The sequence below is a fragment of the Talaromyces proteolyticus genome (assembly GCF_021365285.1).
Source record: "Talaromyces proteolyticus strain PMI_201 chromosome Unknown BGW36scaffold_5, whole genome shotgun sequence".
In the NCBI taxonomy this organism is placed as follows: Eukaryota; Fungi; Ascomycota; class Eurotiomycetes; order Eurotiales; family Trichocomaceae; genus Talaromyces; species Talaromyces proteolyticus.
The window spans coordinates 2,513,596-2,535,195 of NW_025764281.1; the positions used below are offsets into that span (position 1 = coordinate 2,513,596).

General features: G+C 46.2%; 8 protein-coding genes across 8 annotated transcripts; 2 read left to right on the forward strand and 6 right to left on the reverse strand.

The window, feature by feature from the left end:
• Positions 1–73: 73 nt before the first annotated feature.
• BGW36DRAFT_426877 (uncharacterized protein) lies at positions 74–1,208 on the reverse strand (the record flags this gene model as incomplete). The annotated part of the gene is made up of 2 exons (XM_046220328.1): positions 74–266; positions 319–1,208. 2 exons carry the CDS (start codon positions 1,206–1,208, stop codon positions 74–76), a joined length of 1,083 nt encoding a protein of 360 aa, XP_046073668.1.
• Positions 1,209–1,598: 390 nt separating this feature from the next.
• On the forward strand, positions 1,599–2,303 carry BGW36DRAFT_263663 (Sin3 associated polypeptide p18-domain-containing protein; the record flags this gene model as incomplete). The annotated part of the gene is made up of 1 exon (XM_046210097.1): positions 1,599–2,303. A coding segment is annotated over one exon (705 nt), but the record flags the coding sequence as incomplete, so codon positions are not given.
• Positions 2,304–2,739: 436 nt separating this feature from the next.
• On the reverse strand, positions 2,740–3,539 carry BGW36DRAFT_377465 (uncharacterized protein). The gene is made up of 4 exons (XM_046216005.1): positions 3,461–3,539; positions 3,348–3,383; positions 3,125–3,240; positions 2,740–3,064 (listed from the first exon to the last, which is right to left on the reverse strand). The coding sequence occupies exons 1-4, from the start codon at positions 3,477–3,479 to the stop codon at positions 3,011–3,013; spliced, it is 225 nt and encodes a 74-aa protein (XP_046073670.1). The 5' UTR covers positions 3,480–3,539; the 3' UTR covers positions 2,740–3,010.
• Positions 3,540–3,762: 223 nt separating this feature from the next.
• Positions 3,763–4,678, reverse strand: BGW36DRAFT_294224 (putative glutathione S-transferase; the record flags this gene model as incomplete). The annotated part of the gene is made up of 3 exons (XM_046211072.1): positions 3,763–4,124; positions 4,193–4,578; positions 4,632–4,678. 3 exons carry the CDS (start codon positions 4,676–4,678, stop codon positions 3,763–3,765), a joined length of 795 nt encoding a protein of 264 aa, XP_046073671.1.
• A 429-nt stretch (positions 4,679–5,107) lies between these two features.
• BGW36DRAFT_396762 (uncharacterized protein) lies at positions 5,108–6,829 on the reverse strand (the record flags this gene model as incomplete). The annotated part of the gene is made up of 4 exons (XM_046218209.1): positions 5,108–6,162; positions 6,220–6,288; positions 6,350–6,475; positions 6,526–6,829. 4 exons carry the CDS (start codon positions 6,827–6,829, stop codon positions 5,108–5,110), a joined length of 1,554 nt encoding a protein of 517 aa, XP_046073672.1.
• A 2,001-nt stretch (positions 6,830–8,830) lies between these two features.
• BGW36DRAFT_377473 (putative acetylxylan esterase precursor) lies at positions 8,831–10,023 on the reverse strand. The gene is made up of 4 exons (XM_046216006.1): positions 9,593–10,023; positions 9,396–9,489; positions 9,254–9,336; positions 8,831–9,201 (listed from the first exon to the last, which is right to left on the reverse strand). Exons 1-4 carry the CDS (start codon positions 9,923–9,925, stop codon positions 9,019–9,021), a joined length of 693 nt encoding a protein of 230 aa, XP_046073673.1. The 5' UTR covers positions 9,926–10,023; the 3' UTR covers positions 8,831–9,018.
• Positions 10,024–10,851: 828 nt separating this feature from the next.
• On the reverse strand, positions 10,852–11,955 carry BGW36DRAFT_460979 (putative DUF341 family oxidoreductase; the record flags this gene model as incomplete). The annotated part of the gene is made up of 5 exons (XM_046222119.1): positions 10,852–11,120; positions 11,193–11,624; positions 11,684–11,767; positions 11,842–11,860; positions 11,914–11,955. 5 exons carry the CDS (start codon positions 11,953–11,955, stop codon positions 10,948–10,950), a joined length of 750 nt encoding a protein of 249 aa, XP_046073674.1. The 3' UTR covers positions 10,852–10,947.
• A 1,638-nt stretch (positions 11,956–13,593) lies between these two features.
• Positions 13,594–20,844, forward strand: BGW36DRAFT_340673 (putative polyketide synthase; the record flags this gene model as incomplete). Its single annotated transcript, XM_046213078.1, has 7 exons — positions 13,594–14,330; positions 14,395–14,923; positions 14,977–16,689; positions 16,751–17,753; positions 18,033–19,597; positions 19,651–19,971; positions 20,020–20,844. The coding sequence occupies 7 exons, from the start codon at positions 13,594–13,596 to the stop codon at positions 20,842–20,844; spliced, it is 6,693 nt and encodes a 2,230-aa protein (XP_046073675.1).
• Between the last annotated feature and the right edge of the window lie 756 nt (positions 20,845–21,600).

The following is a 21,600-nucleotide window of genomic DNA, read 5'->3' on the forward strand; positions in this document are numbered from 1 at the left end:
TCGTCATTAGAACTGTTTATCTAGCTACATATAACATTTAATCATCATTCATCGGCCATATATAGAGGTGTATTTAACCCATCAACTGCAACTGGTCATCCGGTGGCCAGCGCACCTGAGCAAAGCTCAAGCATCGTTTGATACTCTGCAGATACTTCCGCGTGCTCTCGTCAGACATGATATGGGCCTTGTTATCGCTTTCATGCAACTTCTCTCGCGCAGATCGTTCGTGAATACCAACCATGGTAACACCAATTGGCCATGCTCTGTACAATTCGTCAGTATTGATTAAATTTTGAAAGGGGGAAGGGGGCCTACGCTTTTCCGATACTAAGACGTAAATACCCATTGTTAGCATCAACATATCGTCTTTCTTGCGCGCAATGAACAATCTCAACAATCGCCTCAAGAACCGTATCGTCGATATCTGCGGCCTCGAATTTCTTGAACAGAGGTCTCATATTCTCTTTGCTTTGAAGCATGGCATTGTACGCCTGTCGACCAGCAAAGCTCTGCTTCACGGAAACGTCTCGTTTGGCCAAAGCAATCTCCCATTCCTCCAGGATCATGTTGAAATACGATGCGAGCTGCCTGAAAAGGAATGTCTTCCCGGCGCGATCTTTTGGCATCTTAGTTGGTATTTTCATATCCTTCTCAGCCACCAGTTCCAACGTCGTCGGGATAGGTCCGTTGGATAGCTGTGGCGTGAGCGATCGCTGGACAAGCCGCTGATAACGCCGCAGCCTCGCCTTGTGCGTTTCACCAAACAGTGTAATCGGTTCATCTAAATCTCGGAGCTTTTTGCTGAGCTCTTCAGCGTCGATATTCTCTTCCTCCGGTACTGGAGTCCCATCTTCATCCTCCGCTTTCTTTGGTGGTAGCTCAGGGAGTCCCAGCCTTTTCCTTCGTTCCCTCTCCGCAGCCTCCTCTTCCGCCTCTCTCCTCTTCTTTGACTCTTCTGCTAATTTCCGCTTCTTTTCCTCTCGTTCCCGATTGCGGTCGGCTTCCTCTTCCTCGTGCTTGCGCTTGAGAGCAGCCTTCTCTTCGCGTTCGCGCTGTAGCTTTTCCTGTTCCGCATTGTAGGCTGCGATACGCGCAGCTTCGATATCTGCTCGACGGACGTACTTGTTTTTCTCATCTTTGGATTTCTCGGTGGTGCTGGGTTTGGCCTTGGAGATTTCCTTGGCCATGAGCGACGCAAAGTCCATGTTGAGGGGGTGCTGGAGACCACCAGGTGGTCGATTTGTCGCGATTGCCTGTAGTATGAGAGAGAAAACGTGGCAGAGAATGAGCGAGTTCTGCGAGTCAAGTGCCTGCCTGGTGTTAGGTGAGAGGCGGAGTTTAAAAGTTTCACGCGGGTCGAGCTCAATGCGGCAACGACTCCAACGACCAGCTTAGCTTCTTTCTCCGCCCTGTTCCTCTTCACTTGCCGATTCCCAACAACAAAAGACTCCCAAGCAGGAATTTTACTTTAACGATTGCGTATATCCGACGTACATTATCCATACTTGTGCGATCCCAACAACAATCATCCTAGTCAGCCCCAGTAACTGCGCACGCCGCTCCGCTCGCAAACCCATTCAACGGCACCCATCACAATGACAGTCAACCGAGAAACAACAGTCCCTTTCCACCTCAAGCTCTTCTACCGCCAGAATGCCTACCACACGCTCAACGACTTCCCCATCCCTACACCCACCGGCCCCAACAGCACCAGTCGTCTTCCCCCTCATCTCGAAATCTACACCTGGCAATCCTGCACCCTGCGCGAGCTCTCGAGCCTCCTAGCTGGCGCATTACCCTCACAATTGCCAACCCCACAGTCTGGCACAAGGCTGTGCTTCCGCCTCATATACCCAGACACGCGCGGCGCAGCAACCGAAGGACGAGGGCGGTATCTTTCGAAGGATATTGGGAGCGTGATTCTGGGACAGTCAAGGGATGAGAGCTCACACAACGACGGACATGCGAATGGCGAAAAACGTCGACTAGGTGACAAGGGCCTCTTTCGGCAGGACGATGCAGATAAGACACTTGCGGACGCACGATTCGTGATTGGGGATTATGTGGATGTTGCGATCGTGCCGCCGCTGGATGATGGCAGTGTTGCGCCGCCGGTGCAGGGTGGGAGAGGGCCGCCGGTGGGCCCGATTGGCGGTGGTATGAGAGCTTTTGGACCGCCTCGTGAGGGCGGCGGTGGGAGAAGAGGAGGAGGGCCGTCGCGAGGAAATGGGATCCCGACCGGCGATTGGAAGAGAGGCGAGAGGGTGCCAGAAGAGCGAGGTGGATGGGGGAGAAGGAGAGGGCCTTACTAATGAGACGGAGATCTGGAAGTTTGAGGTTATGGATTATGGAAATTAATGAGGGACAAGACATCGATCTCGGGTTACTTCAGTGAAATTGGATGGAATGGCGAAGTGTGCTATGCTTTCTGCTTGAGAGATATCAAGACGCGCAAGTCACACGCATAAATTCCAGGCTGTAAGAGGAACCTCTACGGCTGTTATTAAAAGGCGATTGTGCTGAAGAAGTCATCTGGACAGCGTGTGGATGCTATCAAATCCACGAGCTACGAAAGGGCCGTGGACTTTAGTTTAGACCATGATTCTGTCATGAAGGGCTACATGTATGGAAGATCATATGTATTTTATCGTTAAAAGTTGTAATGGATATGAATGTCTTTCCTAGCATGTCAGTAATCTACCATCTTTCCGTCTATCATTCACCGTGCAGCTGTAGTGTAAAGTATTGGAACAAATAAATGAAATAATCCTCGCTAGTATAGTATATACACAAAACTCCGCGATTTCAAGAAATCGAGGTAAGCGGAGCTATCTGACGATAGCGGAATATAGCCAACTTTCAACATGTTCGTTCATATCGCAGTTGTATGCATGGGTTGGCCTTTCTTGTCAAACGCACATCGCATCTCACAGAATAACCTGCCTGATACCCCCATGTCTAAAATTCTTCTTCAGCTCCACCTCACAAGACAAGCATATCTGAACCTTTAATATTCAGCAAGCGTGTCTCCCCTTCGCTTCCCACGGAATTCGTATTTTCCCTATAAAATTCACGCCACGCGTCAGCCTCTCTCCAACCCACAGATTTGGCACAAACTCACTTCCGTCTTGATTGCCACGTATCCGATAATTCCCGGGATAATGCCGGCGTACAAGAGAGTCAACCACGCATTTCGTGGTGTCCAGCGGAAGTATTTGTACCGGTTTGCGTTGAGTTCTAGATCGAGTCTGTTAGCAGCTCGCATTTCCTGAGGTTTATAGCCGACAGAATATAAATAATGTCGGCGATGTCGGTTAGGCTGGAGGTAGGTGGGTGATATGTACCGTAGTATTTCTGCAAGGCAGGATCGAGGACAAGTGCTAGAATCATAGTTAGCAACGCCTAATCTGGAGCTGCCAGTTCAGGCTCGCAGAAACAAGAGGGCATGAGAGCGTACATTTGCTTGGGCCAGCCATTATGGACAATTCAGTCACGCCGACTGCGAATGAATGACTCGGTACAAGGAGCGATGCGGTGTTGCAGGAGGATGCGGTAGTGATGGCGGGTGCTGGAGGTGGGCGCCAAGGCTAGTGGAACTAGTCCGCATTCGGAATGGCCATTCTCTCGATTGATTCAGCGAGAATGCCTTATTTTTGATGATTGAATCCATTGAAGTGATGGCAAAAGTGAGCATTGAATTACAAGAAATTACTATCGATATATACATCACATCAATTGATACAACAGCATTACAATACATCACAATGAAGCAACAAATCGTCCCTCAATCTCTTCAATCTTCTTCGCTGCATTTTGGTATCCCTCGTCCTTCTGCAGTCTACCCGCGTAAGCCACGATCTCAGGGTATTCCTCCTTGGTGAAAACACCTCTGCCTGTAGCCGCAATGATAGGGAAACTCATCAACATATCCGCGGCATTGAATTTAGGCCCGCAAATACCCCCCTTTTGGGTCTCTGTTGTGCCAGGAACAGTCTCGAGTTGTTGTTCCAGGAATGGGAAGTGGACGGCAAATTGCTTGTCGAGCCAGGTACTCTGAATCCTGGAGGCGACAATACGGGTGATAGGCTTGACGAAGAATGGAACGGGGGCGTTTCGTACGCCTGGCATGCGCAGTTCATCAGCAAACGTATGATTCGTGTGAAGAATAAAGTTCGGGGAAAGAACTCACCGTCAATAATCAAAGAAGTAACTAGCTGCGGCATCAAGCTTCCCTCGATATAATGCAGATAGAATCTGTATCTCAACCACTCCTCCGTCTCAATACCCTTGGCTTTGTCTTCCTCGCTAGCATAGCGTTTCGGAACAATTCCCTTCTCTTCGCCACCAAAGTGATCAACTAGGTACTCGACAATGGCGCCGGATTCGGCCAGGACCAAAGGCTTGGGGAACTCTGGGCGTTCAACGCTAATAACCGGCGACTTTCCGAGAGGGTGAATTGCTTTCAGCTCTTCGGGCGCCAGCATATCAGGGCCGCGCTTGAAGGTCTTCAACTGGTATGGAACCGATAGGGCTTCCAACACCCAGAGAATTGACTGGGCGCGAGACTGCTCCAACCTGCACCGTACTCATTAACTCGTGTTCCGAACTCAGGGTTTGACGAGGATTACCAGTAAAGGGTGACCTTGACATCAGAGCTGGATGTCGTCGCTGCCATTGTGTATACCGTTGCTTCTCAGCTTCGTCCTTAGGTGGTCAAGATATGCGCCAGGTATACTCAGCTGGTGCCTGCTGGCGGTCCCAACAATTGGCAGCAGCAACAAGAACATTAATATTGGCTTGCGGTTTCACATGCGGGCGAGCTCCCCCAGCTCCTTCTGATTTTACCAGCCGGGGCAAGTTCGTCATCGCGGCCGAAAGTGGCAATTGTGGGTCTATGGTGCCGGACCAGCTGCTTTTTCGAGGCGGCGCTACGCCCGCCTAGGCATGACGAGGGGCTTTGATGCCGAGGTTGGTCGCATGATGTCCAAATAAGTCCATCAGAACATTAACAACTGTTTATTATTGTCCACAGGCGCCAGTATTGTGCCAGTATTGGTGCAAATGCTGATTAATATAGCGTGGTCTGGACTCTAGTATTACATGTTCATCCTAAAAAGGCCCGTTTTCGATTCCGCACCCGCTGGCTCGTATATACGTCCAACTTGACGGCGTGAAATACTATCTCTAGTTGACGCGAGGAGTCTGGCTGCACTCGTAACCGCCACTGGCCATTGTGCACCATCCACTGGCCACGCTCTACCGCTACATCTTTGCGTTTGCGTTTGGCGGGAGGTTCCTCACCAGCTAGGTCTGCATCTGCAATTGGGCTGCCGAAGGCATCATTTCCAGGCACGTACGCCTCGTTATCAACAGTGATATCGGCGTCCTTGTCAATGCGGATTTTAGGCCGATCTTCACTCAGCGGCGAGTTGCCCGGGCTCGCCGATGTCTTGCTTGCGCCCGCCATCATCATCAACCCGAGAGGCGCTTTATTGGGTAGGTTCAGCTTGTTGGCGATGACCTGCACCAAACTGCTGACTCGTGCCTTGGCTAGACCGTGGAATTCTGCGCGCATTGTATTTAGATCGATGATAGTGCTTTGGCCCCCGATCTCAATCACCAATTCGTAGACATTGTCGTCTACGAATGGTCTTGCGTAATGCACCCACCCAGCAAATGTCGACGCATCGGGTGATGAGCCATCACTTACGACTTGAATGCCAGACTGGCGGATGTCATTTAATCGGATAAGGATTTCATCACGCTCTCGTCCCGGATTATAACTGATATGATGAGGGATCAACCTTTGTTCAACGCCTCTTAAATGATAGTATCGACAATCGCGTAGTAATTCAAGCCGGTGGCTTTCATTCTGGATATGCACTGGGTAACCTCTCAGAAGGTGTATGAGTTGCGCAAAGATAGCCCCCGATCGACCAGGCACGCTAGGCGGAATGATTGAAGGCGGCCGTAGCAAGCCCGATCTCTGTAAGCCTGGAAAAACATCCGTTGGGGTGGCAAACAATATAGCAAAACCTAGGTTGAAAAAATTCGGAGAGTCACCAGGACCAGAAAAGATATCTCTGGATACCTGGAAATCGCGGTCTCCAATCTGAATACAAATCTCTGATTCGAATAGTCGTGACACCAGTCGGGGTACTGTATTACCCGCACATTAGTATACTACCTGGTTGCAACAAGCCTAGATGGACTCACAACTGTAGAATTGAGCATCGGCAAATAGTTTTACATACTCCATGCCATCACGTGGGTGAATATGATATCCTATAACTAGTCATTACCCCGCAACAGCTAGAGTCAAGGAGCCTTTGATAATCGGACTGACCTTGGAGATGTCGACATATCTCACGGAATGTCGCTGGGTCTCGGTCGATGTAGAGCGTCCTCACGTTTCCACCGCTTTCAGTCTGCCGAAGCTGCTCTTCAAAAAATTGAGAAAAATATGACGGTGCTCTAAGAGTTTAAGTCCAAGCAGTCTGAAAAGGAGCAGAGGAGACTGACCATCCGAGGCTATTGATGCGCCTGAGAGCCGAAAGAGCTCAGACCCGAGCTGGATTGAAAATACCTTTTCTGGTGGCAAAGAGCAAGCTGGGGGGCTGGCATTTGTTTCTCCTTCAACTGCACGATTTCTGAGCACCCCGTCTCGAGAAACCTTGACGCTGCTCGCTTGTTCGCTCGACCCTGATGGGGCTCCATTTTGCGACGATGATTTCAACTCGACATCGGGGATTTTATCAAAGGTCTGTGGCATTGACGTAGCGCTTGAGGGGCCAGAGGTGGAGGATTGTCTTGCCGTATTCTCCATTGCTGGTTTGAGTGCTGATTGTCTAGGGATGCTCATTGATGGGAGCTTATAATGCTCTAGTGACGCCGACCGCTGAGATGCGACGAACGGCTTCCAGGTCTATTAAACTGCGATATAGCTGGGTTTCGGTTACGACTCGGTTCTCGACATGATATTATTTGGCATTTTTGATATCGAAAATAATAGCATGCGCTGCGAATTGCACCATGGGTTCTCTGGACGCCTGGATTGTCGCAGAGCTGCCGCGATCAAGGAAGGAGCTGTAAGCTGCTAGGAATTGTTGCGCCGGGAGACAAAAGAGCTTGGATTTCTCGCACACAATATTCTGTTCTATCACACCAACGACAGTGTCGAAGACGGAATATATAGCGGAATTGATGTAAGCAAGATGTGTCTGTCAGTCACTTTCAGGTGAGGATAACGACGATGACCCTAGTTGACGGAATTAGATCCGGCCGAAGACGACGCTAAGCTACAACGGCTCTAGTGTACTTGTCAAGCTTATATTAAGCGAACGTTTGCTTCATGTAATCGGTAAACGAGCCCCATATACCATATTAAATGACCATTTTTTTATTCTTATATCCCAACAGAAATATATATAAACAGTCGCTTAAATTTTAATATAAAGAATAATATATTGTTGTTAATAATAAGTTTATATTATAATGAAAATAAATAAGAATTGATTGAGATTGCTAAAAATACAGTCCAGTTTACGTTAGTTGTGTAATGGAATTTTATATAATCGTTGTATATATTATATAATTTTGTTGTGATACAAAATAGAAAAATAAACATTTAACATAGTATATGGGGTTGGACGGTTCGTTTACATGGCCAGGTGGCTTACCGATTGCGTTATGAAATACCTTCATGCCTCAACATCACCATAAATCGCTTTTACTATTATTTGATAAATGTAATGACACTTCTATTTTGGTATATTCTAAACCGGATCTCCATGCGAACAGACGGATGCCCAATTTCCCATTAAAAGCTACAGTAGGACATGGCTACAGGAGAGGGGTGTAAATTATGCTGAGAGGTCTGGATCAGTAGAGCATTTATAGAAACGAAAACGAATATTAGCCCGTTTAGAAAGTATAGCAGCAGAAGTGGAGCGTTGGGAACTTGTATCACGCTTGCGGCGTGCGCGCCTACGGGTGGAAGAAATACTATCAAGGGCTTGTCAACGATCAAGACTGTCAGGGAACAATATCAAAAGACTTTCGATTTCGGTGTTATTTTGCAAAAGGATTCCAAACACCTTCATTCTTGGAATGCCCAAGCCGCAAATATTTCTTTGAAAAGATGACGCTGTTTCATCAATACTACGAAGATGGTCATTTTTATTAACACTAAGGTACCTAGCTCATAAGGGTGACAGCTCCGAACGGTCTGGCAGGCGACGGCCGCACATTGGGTCTCTCGGAAGGTGGCTGGGGCCCTGCCAGCCCCTACAAGGTCCCCGAATTGCCCTGCGCAAATAAGCGGCTTGGGGTGAGGAACGCGTAAGTGCATTGAAGGTTTTGGTATCAGTTCGGGGCAGGCGGCGTGGGGAATAAGGGACTCAGCCCTTAAAGACCCTCCTAGTGCCCACTAAAACCAGACCATAACTTCAAACTGGGTAAGGTCGTTAAACCTGAATAAATAAGTAAATGCCTAACTCATAGATTTACTTAAATTAGATCTATCATTCTACGGTTTCGACTATATCAGTTTCAAAATGTTAGCTAGAATCATCATCGATAAAGACGCATCTACTCCTATTAGGGTTGTTAAGCTCTTATGTCATTATGTCATTTACATTCTCTTATACATGTAGTCTCAGCCTGTTGCCAACTTCATTTAACTGAGCTTCAAGATATAACACAACCTAGCAGGATTAGTACCTGGTTTAGAACATTGTATCTGTATCTTTCATGCAGGCCGTGGAACGACTTGGTTTGCTAATAGCTTGGGGAGCTTAGCTATCCGTTTAATGATAACTATAAATGGTGCCTCTTCAAGCATTCCTTTTCATAGTATAATATACATTACACATATAAGCCACACCGATAGCTTGACTGATATGATAGACAAGAGTCGAAGTAAACAATTTAGTCTAGTGGAAAAAGGATCGATAATGCTTAAACGCCTTTTCACACCTTTTTTGAACGCTCAAAATTATGAGCAAATGGAACAGTTCATCCAAGACGAGATATAATAAAATTGACCACGTCTTGATTGTATTTCTCAACGTACGTATGATGGGCGGCGTTGTCATCAAGGGGTAGGGGGCTGCAACATTGATTATCACCGTAGTCGCAATAACTTTGCAATGATGCCTGGAAAGGATAACAAGCCCCGGAATTTAAACGAGGGAATATCTGTTTTCCTATTAATTATCTTGATTCAGAAGGCGAGGGGATCGTGACTTACTCCAGCACCGATTGTACAGTTGCCTACATTCCATGGTTGGAAAGGGGCATATGTCTCATCACCATAGGTGAATATACCAATCACTACCCATGTCAACCGTGTTTTTCTCATAACTTCGATAACAGTGGAAAATGATACGCACCGTAGTCGGCATATTTAGGGTCGAGAGGTGCGACATAATCGTATATCCCAATAGAACCTGTGCCGCAAATTCCGTCCATTAAAGCGACAGCTCCCTACTGATAAGTCAATGCTAGAACCTTCATTCCCATTTTGCCTTTCATATTATCTGGCTGCTTGGAAATTTTGCATTTCCTTGTTCAAGCAAGCAAGTCATACCAACGAGTAACCCAACAATGCAATCTTTGAGTTCGGGCAGCTAGCCGCATACTGTTGAACATACTGCTGGAAGAGAAGACTGCCATTATAAGCAGCCGCCTCCTTGTCGCTATTGCCGTGATCGTAGGGAAGACCAAGCACTGTAGATCCGGGTATCTGTTGTAAAACCAAGCCCTGAACCGTAGACAGAACGTTCAAGTCATCACCGGTACCCTCGCCACGAGCAAGAAGAACATGGACACTAGACGCGCAGTCGTTGCTGCTCACCGTCTGAGCTAGAAGAGTAGGGAGAAGGAGCGTTAAGGAAAGAAAGAATTGAAAGAACCACAACATTGTACCGAGAAATTGTGCTGGCGACTGCGCGCCTTGCAAGGTTCCAGTTAGAATTTCAGTGTTTGCCCTGGCGTGTGATAAAGCGCAATACGGGGGGGGAGAAAGTGGATAGAAGCTCCATTATGTGTGCCAAGAACGATATTCATTTATCGGCATTTAATAGGAATAATAACGATAACGATAACAATACTCATTGTATTTTATGAAAGCTTCACTTACCCCTAGGCCCTAAGCGGTATGTAATAAATTAATTATATGTATTCACTTCCTCGGCGCTCGGTACACTCGTACACTCGTACCTGAGTATCTATCTAGTGGATGCGTCTGATTCGATATCAGATGCGGCGATGCGCACTAGAAGATGTTAGTGAGCTGGCTGAGGGTAACATGGTGGACTATGGAAATGCTCAGCATGAAATAATAATATTATGTACTATTACCGTATACGGAGTTCGTGCTTAGTGTGAGCTCCAAATCTTGTATTGGAGCCAATCATGCTGCGTGAAGTGCGGAGAACCTCGGTGTTACCAACCTTGTTGGTTGGCTATCAAAGCGATCGTCATGCTCAATCGATGGTAGCCCATTCAATCTCAAGGTTGAGTCTAGCAGTCGACTTAGTATCTCCCAGTTCCCGCGCTGCCCCGTTCGTAATCAATATTTATCTAGTCGCTTATTATTCTCCACACTATTTCAGATTACGTATTATTATATTAGAGAACATGGGCTTACAAATATCCAGCTGACTTCTAAACGTGATGGAGATTCTCCTGCAGGAGAATCGGCCTCGCCGGCGGTTCTAGTGCTATCCCAACTCTTTGCATCTTCCTCAGTCTCGGATGATATCAAATTAATACAGCATACGCGGTCCCGTTCGTGCCGGAGCTGCCGAAGACGATAACCAAATTTGATGTACTAGGTATGATGTACAACATGCCAAGTCTTCTCATTTGTTCCTCAGAGGTTTAATTACGACATTGTTCTATAATCAAAGAACGCCTGATACGATTTGCCAGATAAGGATCTCATGCCGAATCGGCAGATTTAGCATTCAAGATAAGTTCCTGAACTGCGAATGCCAACTCTGAAATCACCGGGCCAGCCCGGGGGATGGTGTGCCCCTTTCCAGTGTCAAACATGATAGCCGTGTCTGGATCACAGACATTATATAGGGCCAGTGCGCCGTATCGATAGGGGTCTGCTGTACGTCAGTAATAGACCCGCCTCGGGGAAATCCCGATGGGACAAAGAGAACGAGAACAACACTTACCATTAGCCCCAACCACATGCAAAGTAGGTACATCGATAGTAATATCACTTTCATCGGCCAAAACAAGGCTGTTATCGGCTGCAGCCGGCGGCCATCCAGTGAAGAAAAGAGCACACTTGATTCTACGCGGTCTGCTCTCTCGCTCCAGTCGATCTTGCTCATCGAGAATATATGTGGCCCCCATGGCAGACCCCTCACTGTATCCAATGAGCCCTTCGACTTCTGGATGTGTGTCCAGCATATCGTTCAGGTATTTCATCACCGAATCTCTATTTTTCCACATCACCTCTTTTGAGGCCAGAGTTCGCATGACATCTTCAGGGTTATGACCAACAGGAAGCTCTCGAATGCGATTTAACATTGAGTCTTGACCGCTACCTCCATCGTCCATCCATCGATAATGAGGACCAGGCCCAAAACACTCCTTGAAACCTGGAACTAATGTGAGAAGTGGCTTTTGTACGATTTAGCAGCGCATGGAGCGAGATTACCTTCAGGCGGGTTTACTGTGACCGGTGCCTTGATATAGTGAAATGTTGCTGTCTTATCTTTGGCGAGCTCCTTTTCTAGCGGCGCTGGAAAGTTGCGTGTCAGAAACAGAAACCATAATTAATTGCTTCAGTTTTCAAACAGCTATAAGTCGATGTACCTAACTGTATACTTATATTCTGCAACTGTTAGTCGGCCTGGCACATTGTTGTTATATATGAGCTGAACGTACATCAATATTGCCAATGGCTCCATGAAGGCACAGAAAATGCATGGTCGGATGATTGCGATTGTGATTGCGATTGCGATTGAAATGTTGGTGGTTTTCTAATGAACCTACTCCATTCAATAGAGTTCAGGAGAGTTGCTTTCGGTAGCAATAATGATACCGTAAAAGGGAAATTACACAATGATGACTTGCAATTGGCCTGGAATAAGAAAGCTTGATAGCGAATCAGAGAGATCCCGAAAATGCGTTTTGGTAAGGGATAAACATGCAGTTGTTTAGCCCTATCGCTAAGGCTCAAGCACTTCTAATTAGTATCCGTGCGCCGTACGAGACGTGCAGCACCTGTCAGACAATGCCAGCATGACAGAAATCTCTAGATTTCTCCGCGCGAATCAGATGTTAGGAGCCCTTACGAGGTACAAGCTCATTGCGTCGTAGTGAAAGTTAAAAGTCCACGTTTCCTGGTAGCTGTGGGCCTTGTAGCAGGAATTATGAATCATAACAGCCGCCCGATCTTTAGGGGTATATCTCAACCTCTCAGGGCCTGTTCTACCGCGGTCTATGTCGATCACTTCAGCCATGTTCGCCGCTAACGACAAGCTTCGCTTCGTTGGTACCTAGCGATTTTATTATTCCGTCCCTGTATCTCGGATACTTCCCAGAGTCAATGAGATCAGCAGGCGCAGAGTTGGAAAGCTGAATTGAAAGTCCCCTAAAAGGACCCAAGTACGTCCGTATTTGGAAAACTGATTAATTAGCCAGTAATCGCAAGAATGCGCAGATATCAAAGATAAACCCAATGAACTCACCTATCCATTTCGAGACCCACATAGGTTTCCTGGACTCGCTCGGGCCTCAGAGGCTGGTTTAGGCCACCTGAGAGAGGCTTTCAAAGAGAGCTGAAAAAGGTCGCAGTATGTCTATCGTCATTTCCCAAAGCTAAGAGTTTCTTGACATTACCAAGAAAAAATCTCCACACACACCACCTATAGCACCTGGCAAGCGCAAGCCGTCTTTCGATATATTGATTATAAAGGAACCGAGGGAATCGTTTAGGGAGAAACTTATCATGTGAAATGAACAGGGTAGGACTTCTTGGAGTTTCTTGGAGTTGTCTCATGGTATCACAAACTCATGTAGTAGTCTGCTGTTAACCTTGTCTTGTGTCTCTGTCACATCATCTCTACGAGGTATGGAGCCGATATCTATTCTAGATGTCCGTATGCGTACGGGCCGGGACAATAACAATATATTTCCAAATCCATCTAAAACATCAGTTGACGAATTAGCCAGTCACCTCATATCATAGCCCCCAGATGATGCTGATCAAAGTAGACTTCGGCTCCACTATCTATACTATGGAATCTCTAAGCGTGAATTGTGTAGACAAAGAATTCGATTTGTGTTTGTGACGAGGTTCATCCTGATAACCGAGTAATGCGTATGTGAAATCCCGGTAACGTATCGCCACTGGCGATACTATTAGCACGATCCTCTGTTTCAGGTTGACTAAATCAAGACCTTGAAGTAATTACTATGTAGTGGACGTTCATGTCTTAAAACTTAAATAAATACAAGAGGATCCGTACTCAGATCTAGATTTACATTACATGGCACAAACCTTTACACCCATGCAATTGTCATTCTCTGTATTGCAAGCCATCTTTGAATCTTGTCTCAACAATGAATAATTTCTCTACTGAGCTAGGGACGAGACCCATCTCGACAGATCCCATACTAAATGGTCAATTACCAGAGAATAAACGTTCAAAACAACCAGTGGCTATTATAGGATATGCATGCCGACTACCAGGGGATGTCTCCTCGCCCAATGACTTGTGGGAGCTTTGTACACGTAAACGAAGCGGCTGGTCAAAAATTCCCAAAGATCGTTTCTCATCAGAAGCATTTCATCATCCTAACCCAAGCAAAGTGGGAACGTTTAACCCGGCCGGCGGATACTTCTTGCAAGATGACATTTCACGTTTCGATGCCCCCTTTTTCAATATATCTACCCAGGAGGCTATTTCCATGGATCCTCAGCAACGACTATTGCTAGAATGCTCATACGAGGCGTTGGAGAGCGCTGGGCTTCCAAAGGAGTCACTCGCAGGGCGAAATGTGGGTGTTTTCGTGGGAGGAAACTTTGCCGATTACGAGCTCAACAATGTGCGCGATGTCGAGACAATTCCTATGTATCAATCTACAGGATGTGCTCCGGCTTTGCAGTCAAATCGCATTTCGTACTTTTTCGATTTTCGTGGTCCCAGTTTTACGGTTGATACGGCCTGTTCTTCTTCCCTAGTAGCACTTCATAATGCCGTCCGAAGTTTGCAAAATGAAGAGTCTAGTGAAGCCCTTGTTGCAGGCTGTCGACTAAATATTGTTCCGGACTTGTTTGTTTCGATGTCGATGTCACAGTAAGTGCAGCCAGCCCATATACATTAAGCGTACAGCGATTAATAGCAGAATTTCTCATTGAAGCCTTTTCAACGATGACGGTAAAACATACTCCTTTGATGATCGAGCCAAATCCGGTTTTGCGCGAGGTGAGGGTGCTGGTGTGGTTCTGCTCAAACCTCTCGACGCCGCAATTCGCGACCAAGACCCCATTCGAGCTGTTATCGCAAACTCTGGCCTTAGCCAAGATGGTCGAACTCAAGGAATCACGCTACCGAATGTCCATGCTCAAGAACAGTTAATGAGTCGAGTCTATCGAGAAGTTGATATCAAACCCGAAGAATGTGGGTTTGTCGAGATGCATGGTACAGGAACAAAGGTCGGCGACCCGATTGAAGCTGCTGCTGTGCGTGCTGCTCTTGGAAACGGTAGAACAGCAAGAGATCCTCTATATATCGGCTCTGTGAAGTCGAATGTAGGCCATCTAGAAGGGGCTAGTGGAATAATATCCGTCATTAAAGCTGCTATGATGCTGGACAATGGCCTTCTTCTCCCCAATGCGGACTTCCAGAAAGTTAATCAGAATATACCACTATCTGAGTGGAACATGAAGGTTGGTTCTGATAATTTTAGAAGTTTATCAGGGACAAATAATAATTTTTCTAGGTTGTGACATCGACAAGACCCTTTCCTCGAGGGAAGAAATACGTCAGCGTGTCAAATTACGGTTTCGGAGGAACAAACGGTCATGTTGTTCTTGAGAGACCACCACTAGAAGCCAAATTGGCGACTAGTATGACCACTGTCAATAGTGATGCAATTGGCAATGACCCAAAACAAAAGCTGATTATCATTTCAGCCAATGATAAGGATTCTTTGCAGGCAAGGATCAAAGACTTCTGCATATACTTTGAACAACGTCCTGAGGTTTTCGAGAAAATGCTATTCGGCAATTTCGCCTATACATTAGGAAGCAAGTTGTCTCAACTAGCATACCGAGTCGCACTTTCTGCGAGCTCACTGGACGAGTTAGGAGTCCGCCTTGCGCAATTGAAAGTAAACCCGGCTCGAGTTCTTGGATCCCCTTCTATAGGTTTTATATTCACCGGTCAAGGAGCTCAGTGGGCACAAATGGGTGTTCCGCTTATGGCAAAATACCCAATATTCGCCTCGGCAATTGAACGAGCTGATGCGTGTCTTCAATCGATAGGCGCTTCTTTTTCCCTAGTCGATGAACTTGGTAAGGATGCTACAAGTTCTGAAATTGATTCACCGCATCTCAGCCAGCCTGCATGTACGGCCTTACAGATCGCCCTGGTAATACTCTTAGATTCTTGGGGCATCCGGCCTTCATCAGTTGTTGGTCACAGCTCTGGAGAAATTGGAGCTGCTTATGCGGCCGGAGTTTATGACCTGGAGTCGGCCATGAGCCTCGCCTATCACCGGGGCCGGATGACTCGTTTACTCAAAGAGAAATGTCCAGAGTTGAAAGGAGGTATGCTTGCGGTTGGTGTTGGTGCTGAGACAATACGGCAGATGCTGAAAATGCTTCGGGGTGGGTATGCTACCATTGCCTGTATCAACAGTCCCACAAGTGTGACGGTGTCTGGTGATCTCCAAGCTATTCAGGAGTTAGAAGAGGCTCTTCAATCCAGACAAATCTTTAGCCGGAAATTGAAAATTGATGTGGCATACCATTCTGATCATATGAGAAAAATTGCGGAGCCATATTTCTCCGCAATATCATCAATTCAGCCGAAAAGCACTAGCAGCGCTACGTTTTATTCGTCGGTTGAAGGCCGTATCATTGATCCCTCTTCACTGGGCGCCGCGTACTGGGTACAAAATCTAGTGTCTTCGGTGCTGTTCTCCGAAGCTCTCGGGAAAATGTGTTCCAGTGACGGTAGACCAAATCTACTTGTCGAAATTGGGCCGCACTCTGCGTTGAAAGGCCCTGCAATTGACATATTGAAACATCTCGGGCCAACTTCCTCTAAGGTTGCCTACACACCCACGATTCTTCGTAAGGTTGATCATATCGACGCTCTATTCGATACTGCCAGGGCGGCATACGTAAGAGGAGCGAAGCTAGACATGAATGCTGTCAATTTCCCTTCTAGTGGAGCAAAGAATAATGCTTTCTTGACGGACCTTCCTCGTTACCCATGGCAGCATGGTACGCGATATTGGCATGAAGCCAGAATTGCGCAAAACCATTCGATTAGAGATGGAGCAATCAGAAATGATATTCTGGGCGTAGTCGCCAATTATTCAAATGATCTGGAACCTACATGGCGAAACATTGTGCGACTAGACGATATCCCATGGCTGCGAGACCATAAGATGCAGGGTATGGTTGTTTATCCCTTGGCAGGATATGTGAGTGCTTTAATTCTCTGACGTACGTATACTTGCGAACACTGAAGCTAACAAAATGTAGCTTTCGATGGCGGTCGAAGCCGCGAAGTTTCGCGCCCAAAAACGTAACCAATCCTTCTCTGCTTACAAATTTCGTGAAGTTGTTGTTGAATCAGCTTTGGTCATAAGCAATGACGTCAATATAGAAACGACCATATCCTTGCAGCCCTACGATGAAGGAACACGTGGTTCATCCGATCTTTGGGATGAGTTTAAAATCCACTCTTGGACATCAAAACGAGGCTGGATTCAGCATTGCCGTGGACTTGTTGGAGTACGCTCGAAACAAACCGACAATACCCTCGAAATCTTCTCCGCGGACAAACGCATACAAGAACATATACTAACCGAAAAGGCGAAGATCCGCACTGCTTCTGTAAACCACGTTCAAACAGATCATTTATACCAAGTCCTTATGGAGCTGGGAGCAGAATATGGACCTACATTCCAAGGATTGGAGAATACACATGCTGATTCTCATCATTCACACGCCGACCTATATATTCGTGACACCGCGAGAGTCATGCCCAAAGGCTTCCAGCCAGAACTAGCCATTCATCCGGCGCTTCTTGATGGATTGCTACATCTCGTGTGGCCAATTCTTGGACATGGAAAGATGGATCTAGAAACATTATACATGCCCACTCTCATAAAAGAGGCAATTATCAGCCGCAATATTCCTTCCTCACCTGGTCAGTACATTAAAGCTTACGGCACTGGAAGCCCTCATTTGCCCTGGCCGGAACCAACCAATTTTGATCTCTTTGCTACACAAGATGACTCTAGCGAGCCATTGATAATGCTAGATGGGCTCGTTATGACACCGATTCGTGACTTAGGGCTAGGGCAGCAGGGTGAGGTGAGGAAGCTTTGCTATAAATTTGAATGGCTACCATTGGTTGAAACGGCTGTTCCTTCTAATGGGATTGAACCGTGTCAAGAGACACCATCCGATGGAGAATTTATTCAGACAAACGGAACTATCCACACGAATGGCGTTACTACGGAACAGGAATCATCTAAAAGTGATACCACTTTACCTTCAAATGGAACAATAGTAATACCGAGTACGAATGGTCATTTGGAGCGTGAAACAACTATTCTACCGAATAGATTTCATGCTTCTAGCGGCATCAACGGTCATGCTATTGCGAATAAAGATGGACATGCCTCTAAAGACGGACATGCCTCTAAAGACATCCCTAATGGCACTGGTGGATTTGCCATTAACGAACTTAGTGGTGATAAAATTTCTTCACTGAATGGAGTCTCTACAATGAATCTGACTAACAGCACGCCCGCAGAAGCAACTAATGGGATTATACCCGATAAACGTAATTTGCTAATTGCAAATTTTGGAAATAGCAACCTTCAAAGTTCCATTAGTATTGCTCAAGAACTGTCTGCGGGTCCAGTACTAGAGATCGACGAAGTAACCAAGTCTACATGTACAGAGAAAAATGTTATTATCATCCAGTCCCCATCGAGCTCTCTGCGCAATATCACGGCTTCACAATTCGAATGCATCAAGACTACCTTACTCAACGCAGCCAACGTTTTGTGGATTTATCAAACGAATACACCAGATGCACATATGACAGTTGGACTCACGCGGTCTGTGAGATCCGAAACAATGGCCAAAGTGAGTACGCTAGGTCTAGATACTGAAGAGCCAAATGCAGCATCAAGTGCCATTCGGAAAACTATTGGGATAATTTGGTCTGCAGACGGGGCGGAGATATGCCCTGACTTTGAATTCAAGTCGAAAGGAGCTGACCTACATATTTTGCGTGCGGTTGAAGACGATAGCTGCAATACCTTTATTCACAACGAAGTCAGCGATTTTGCACTCTCACTACAAGCTTTTCATCAGCCAGGGAGACGTTTCAAGCTCGGCATCACAAACCCTGGCTCTCTTGATACTATATATTTTGCCGACGACGATGCCCCCATTTTGGAGGATAATTCTGTGGAAGTAGAAGTCAAGGCTACTGGTATCAACTTCAAAGATATTGTCGTATCAATGGGTCAGTTAAATCAACCGTACATCGGTGTAGAGTGCAGTGGGATTGTCTCATCAGTTGGAAAGAACGTGAATGACATCAAAATTGGCGAAAAGGTGATGTGTATGCCTGAAGGGGCCTACTCAACATACGCGCGATGTCTCAGCACAAGTGTTATACCTATTCCAGAAATTTTATCATTGGAAGAAGCTGCCACAGTCCCGATAGTCTTCTGCACAGCATACTATGGTCTTTTTGATCTCGGTAGACTTGAGACCTCCGAACGCGTCTTAATTCATGCCGGCGCAGGTGGTGTTGGGCAAGCAGCCATTCAGCTAGCTCAAATGGCTGGCGCGGATGTTTTTGTAACTGTCGGAAATCGTGACAAGAAACTATTCGTCATGGAGAAATACAGTATTCCCGAAAATCGTATCTTTTACAGCCGCGACAGTTCTTTTGGGAAAGCAGTCCGTCAGGCCACTAATGGCGAGGGTGTGGACGTTGTCCTCAACTCTCTCGCAGGTGACCTTCTTCGAGAAACATGGGAGTGCGTCGCACCTTTTGGTCGATTCATAGAAATTGGAAAGGCCGACATTACAAAAAATAGCCGTTTGGACATGCTGAAGTTTGAGTACAATGTTACATTTGCGTCGGTTGATCTGACGAAAGTGGCAAAATATAAGCCTAAACTGATGAAACGGCTACTGAATGATGTTTCTCAGCTGATCACAAAACAGAAAATAAAGCCAATCTTCCCGATTACAAAGTTCCGCATTTCCGAACTCGAGATGGCGTTTCGAACGCTACAGACAGGGAAGAACATGGGGAAATCGGTTGTTGTCCATGATGGCGATGATCTGGTGAAGGTATGTATCTCAATTTTCTACCAGTGCTGATGTTCTGTAGCTGATGATTCTAGGCCGTGGCATTGAAAGCGGGACCTGGTCTTTTGCGTTCCGATGCTACTTACATTATTGTCGGTGGTGTCGGTGGTCTAGGTCGTGCGATGGCAAAGTGGATGTCGCAGAAGGGGGCACGAAATATCGTCCTAACTTCACGCAATGCCTCCGTCAGCAATGAAGTGCAAGTCCTTATAGACGAAGTCCGCATTCATAGCACCCGTATTCTCGTGAAGGCTTGCGACATAACTAGCAACGAGTCAGTAAATAATCTTGTGAGGGAGGAGCTTAAAGATCTTCCTCCTATACGCGGTGTGGTACATGGTGCAATGGTTTTACGAGTAAGGTTAACATTACCATCTAGATATTCATTCTAACATGACACGCAGGATATGCTTTTTGAGCAGATGGCATTCAATGACTTTGAGACCGTAGCAACTTGCAAGGTTGAAGGAGCATGGAACCTACACTACAACTTAGCTGAGTCGCCATTGGATTTTTTTATCGCCTTATCATCCGTCGCCGGCGTGGTAGGAAATCGTGGTCAGGCTGCTTATGCTGCCGCAAATGTTTTCCTAGACGGGTTCATGGAGTATCGCCGTTCACAAAACCTTCCAGGCGCCTCGATAGATCTTGCTGCGGTGACAGATGTCGGGTATCTGGCTGATAGTGACCCGTCACGGCGACAGGAAGTATTGAAAAACGTCGGCAGCTCCGTTATCAATGAATCAGAAGTACTTGCCCTTTTAGCTCTTGCTATTACTGGGGAGTTAAAGAAATCTTCTCACAGACAGTACATAACGGGGTTGGAAATCATGGAGTCAGCAGATAGCTTTTGGATTCACGATCCAAAATTTCAGGTCCTCCGTGATGCAGCAGGATCAAATCTGAAGTATTCTGATTCAACTGGTCAGAGTATCCCCCTTAGCGTGGCACTCAAATCGGCATCTTCTAAAGAAGAGGCGTTGGAACTATGTTTTGGGGGTTTAGTAGTGAAGCTGGCAGAGGTGCTGGGCCTCTCAGCGGAAGATATGGATACGCTGACCCGCCTTTCGTCACTCGGCCTCGACTCTCTGGTTGCAATCGAGATTCGTAATTGGATTGCAAGAGAGGCAGATGCGAACGTGCAGGTCCTGGAGCTGCTGTCGAGTGAGTCGTTGAGTCATCTATCAGAGCTTATTATCACCAAGTCTAAGCTTGTGTTCAAGTTTTGATTTTCCTAGAACATACATGTATTATTTCTGTGTCAGTATAATCATAGTAATGATAGTAATTCAATTAATTAGATTTGTATCCACTTTCACTAATGATCCATTGTTCGTTTACTTCTTTACTATCAATTGATAACGGGCGATTCATGACAAATAACTTATTATAAATTGAGGATTGTGCGAATGAAGAGACCATACATTCATGTGTGCCACGTAGTTTGTTTTAGAATGCTCTGTCTCTGGTGCGTTTCCATCAACCGATTTGAGGTTAAAACTAGATATTACTATCTCTCATCTTGTAAGAATTGAATCTATGCTATGGTATGTTCAAACGAATGTGGTGGATCTTAGAAGAGCGTGTTGCAGTAGTAGAAGGCCCTTTTGGGATGCTGTCTGTTTTCCATTTACGGTGGACAAACAAATACCCGCAAAATCTTCTTACCGAGTTATGCGTCATTATTTCTCACAATGTGCGAAGACAGCACTCACTAGCGACATGCGATTGTCCGAGAAAGTAACTATCTCAATTGCATCATATCGTATAAAACAACCTAATTCCCAAGCTGGCCTTTGAAGGAGTAACCAATACACAAGTGAAGGCGCCTACATAATTCTCTAATATACATGTTCCCTCTATTTAATAACGATATGTATACACGGATGATTAGTACGCTTTATCCTCGTTTTAAGTCGATTACCATGGCAGTGTTACAAGCAATAAAATGACGATACAATGCATGAACATCTTGTGTTATTACC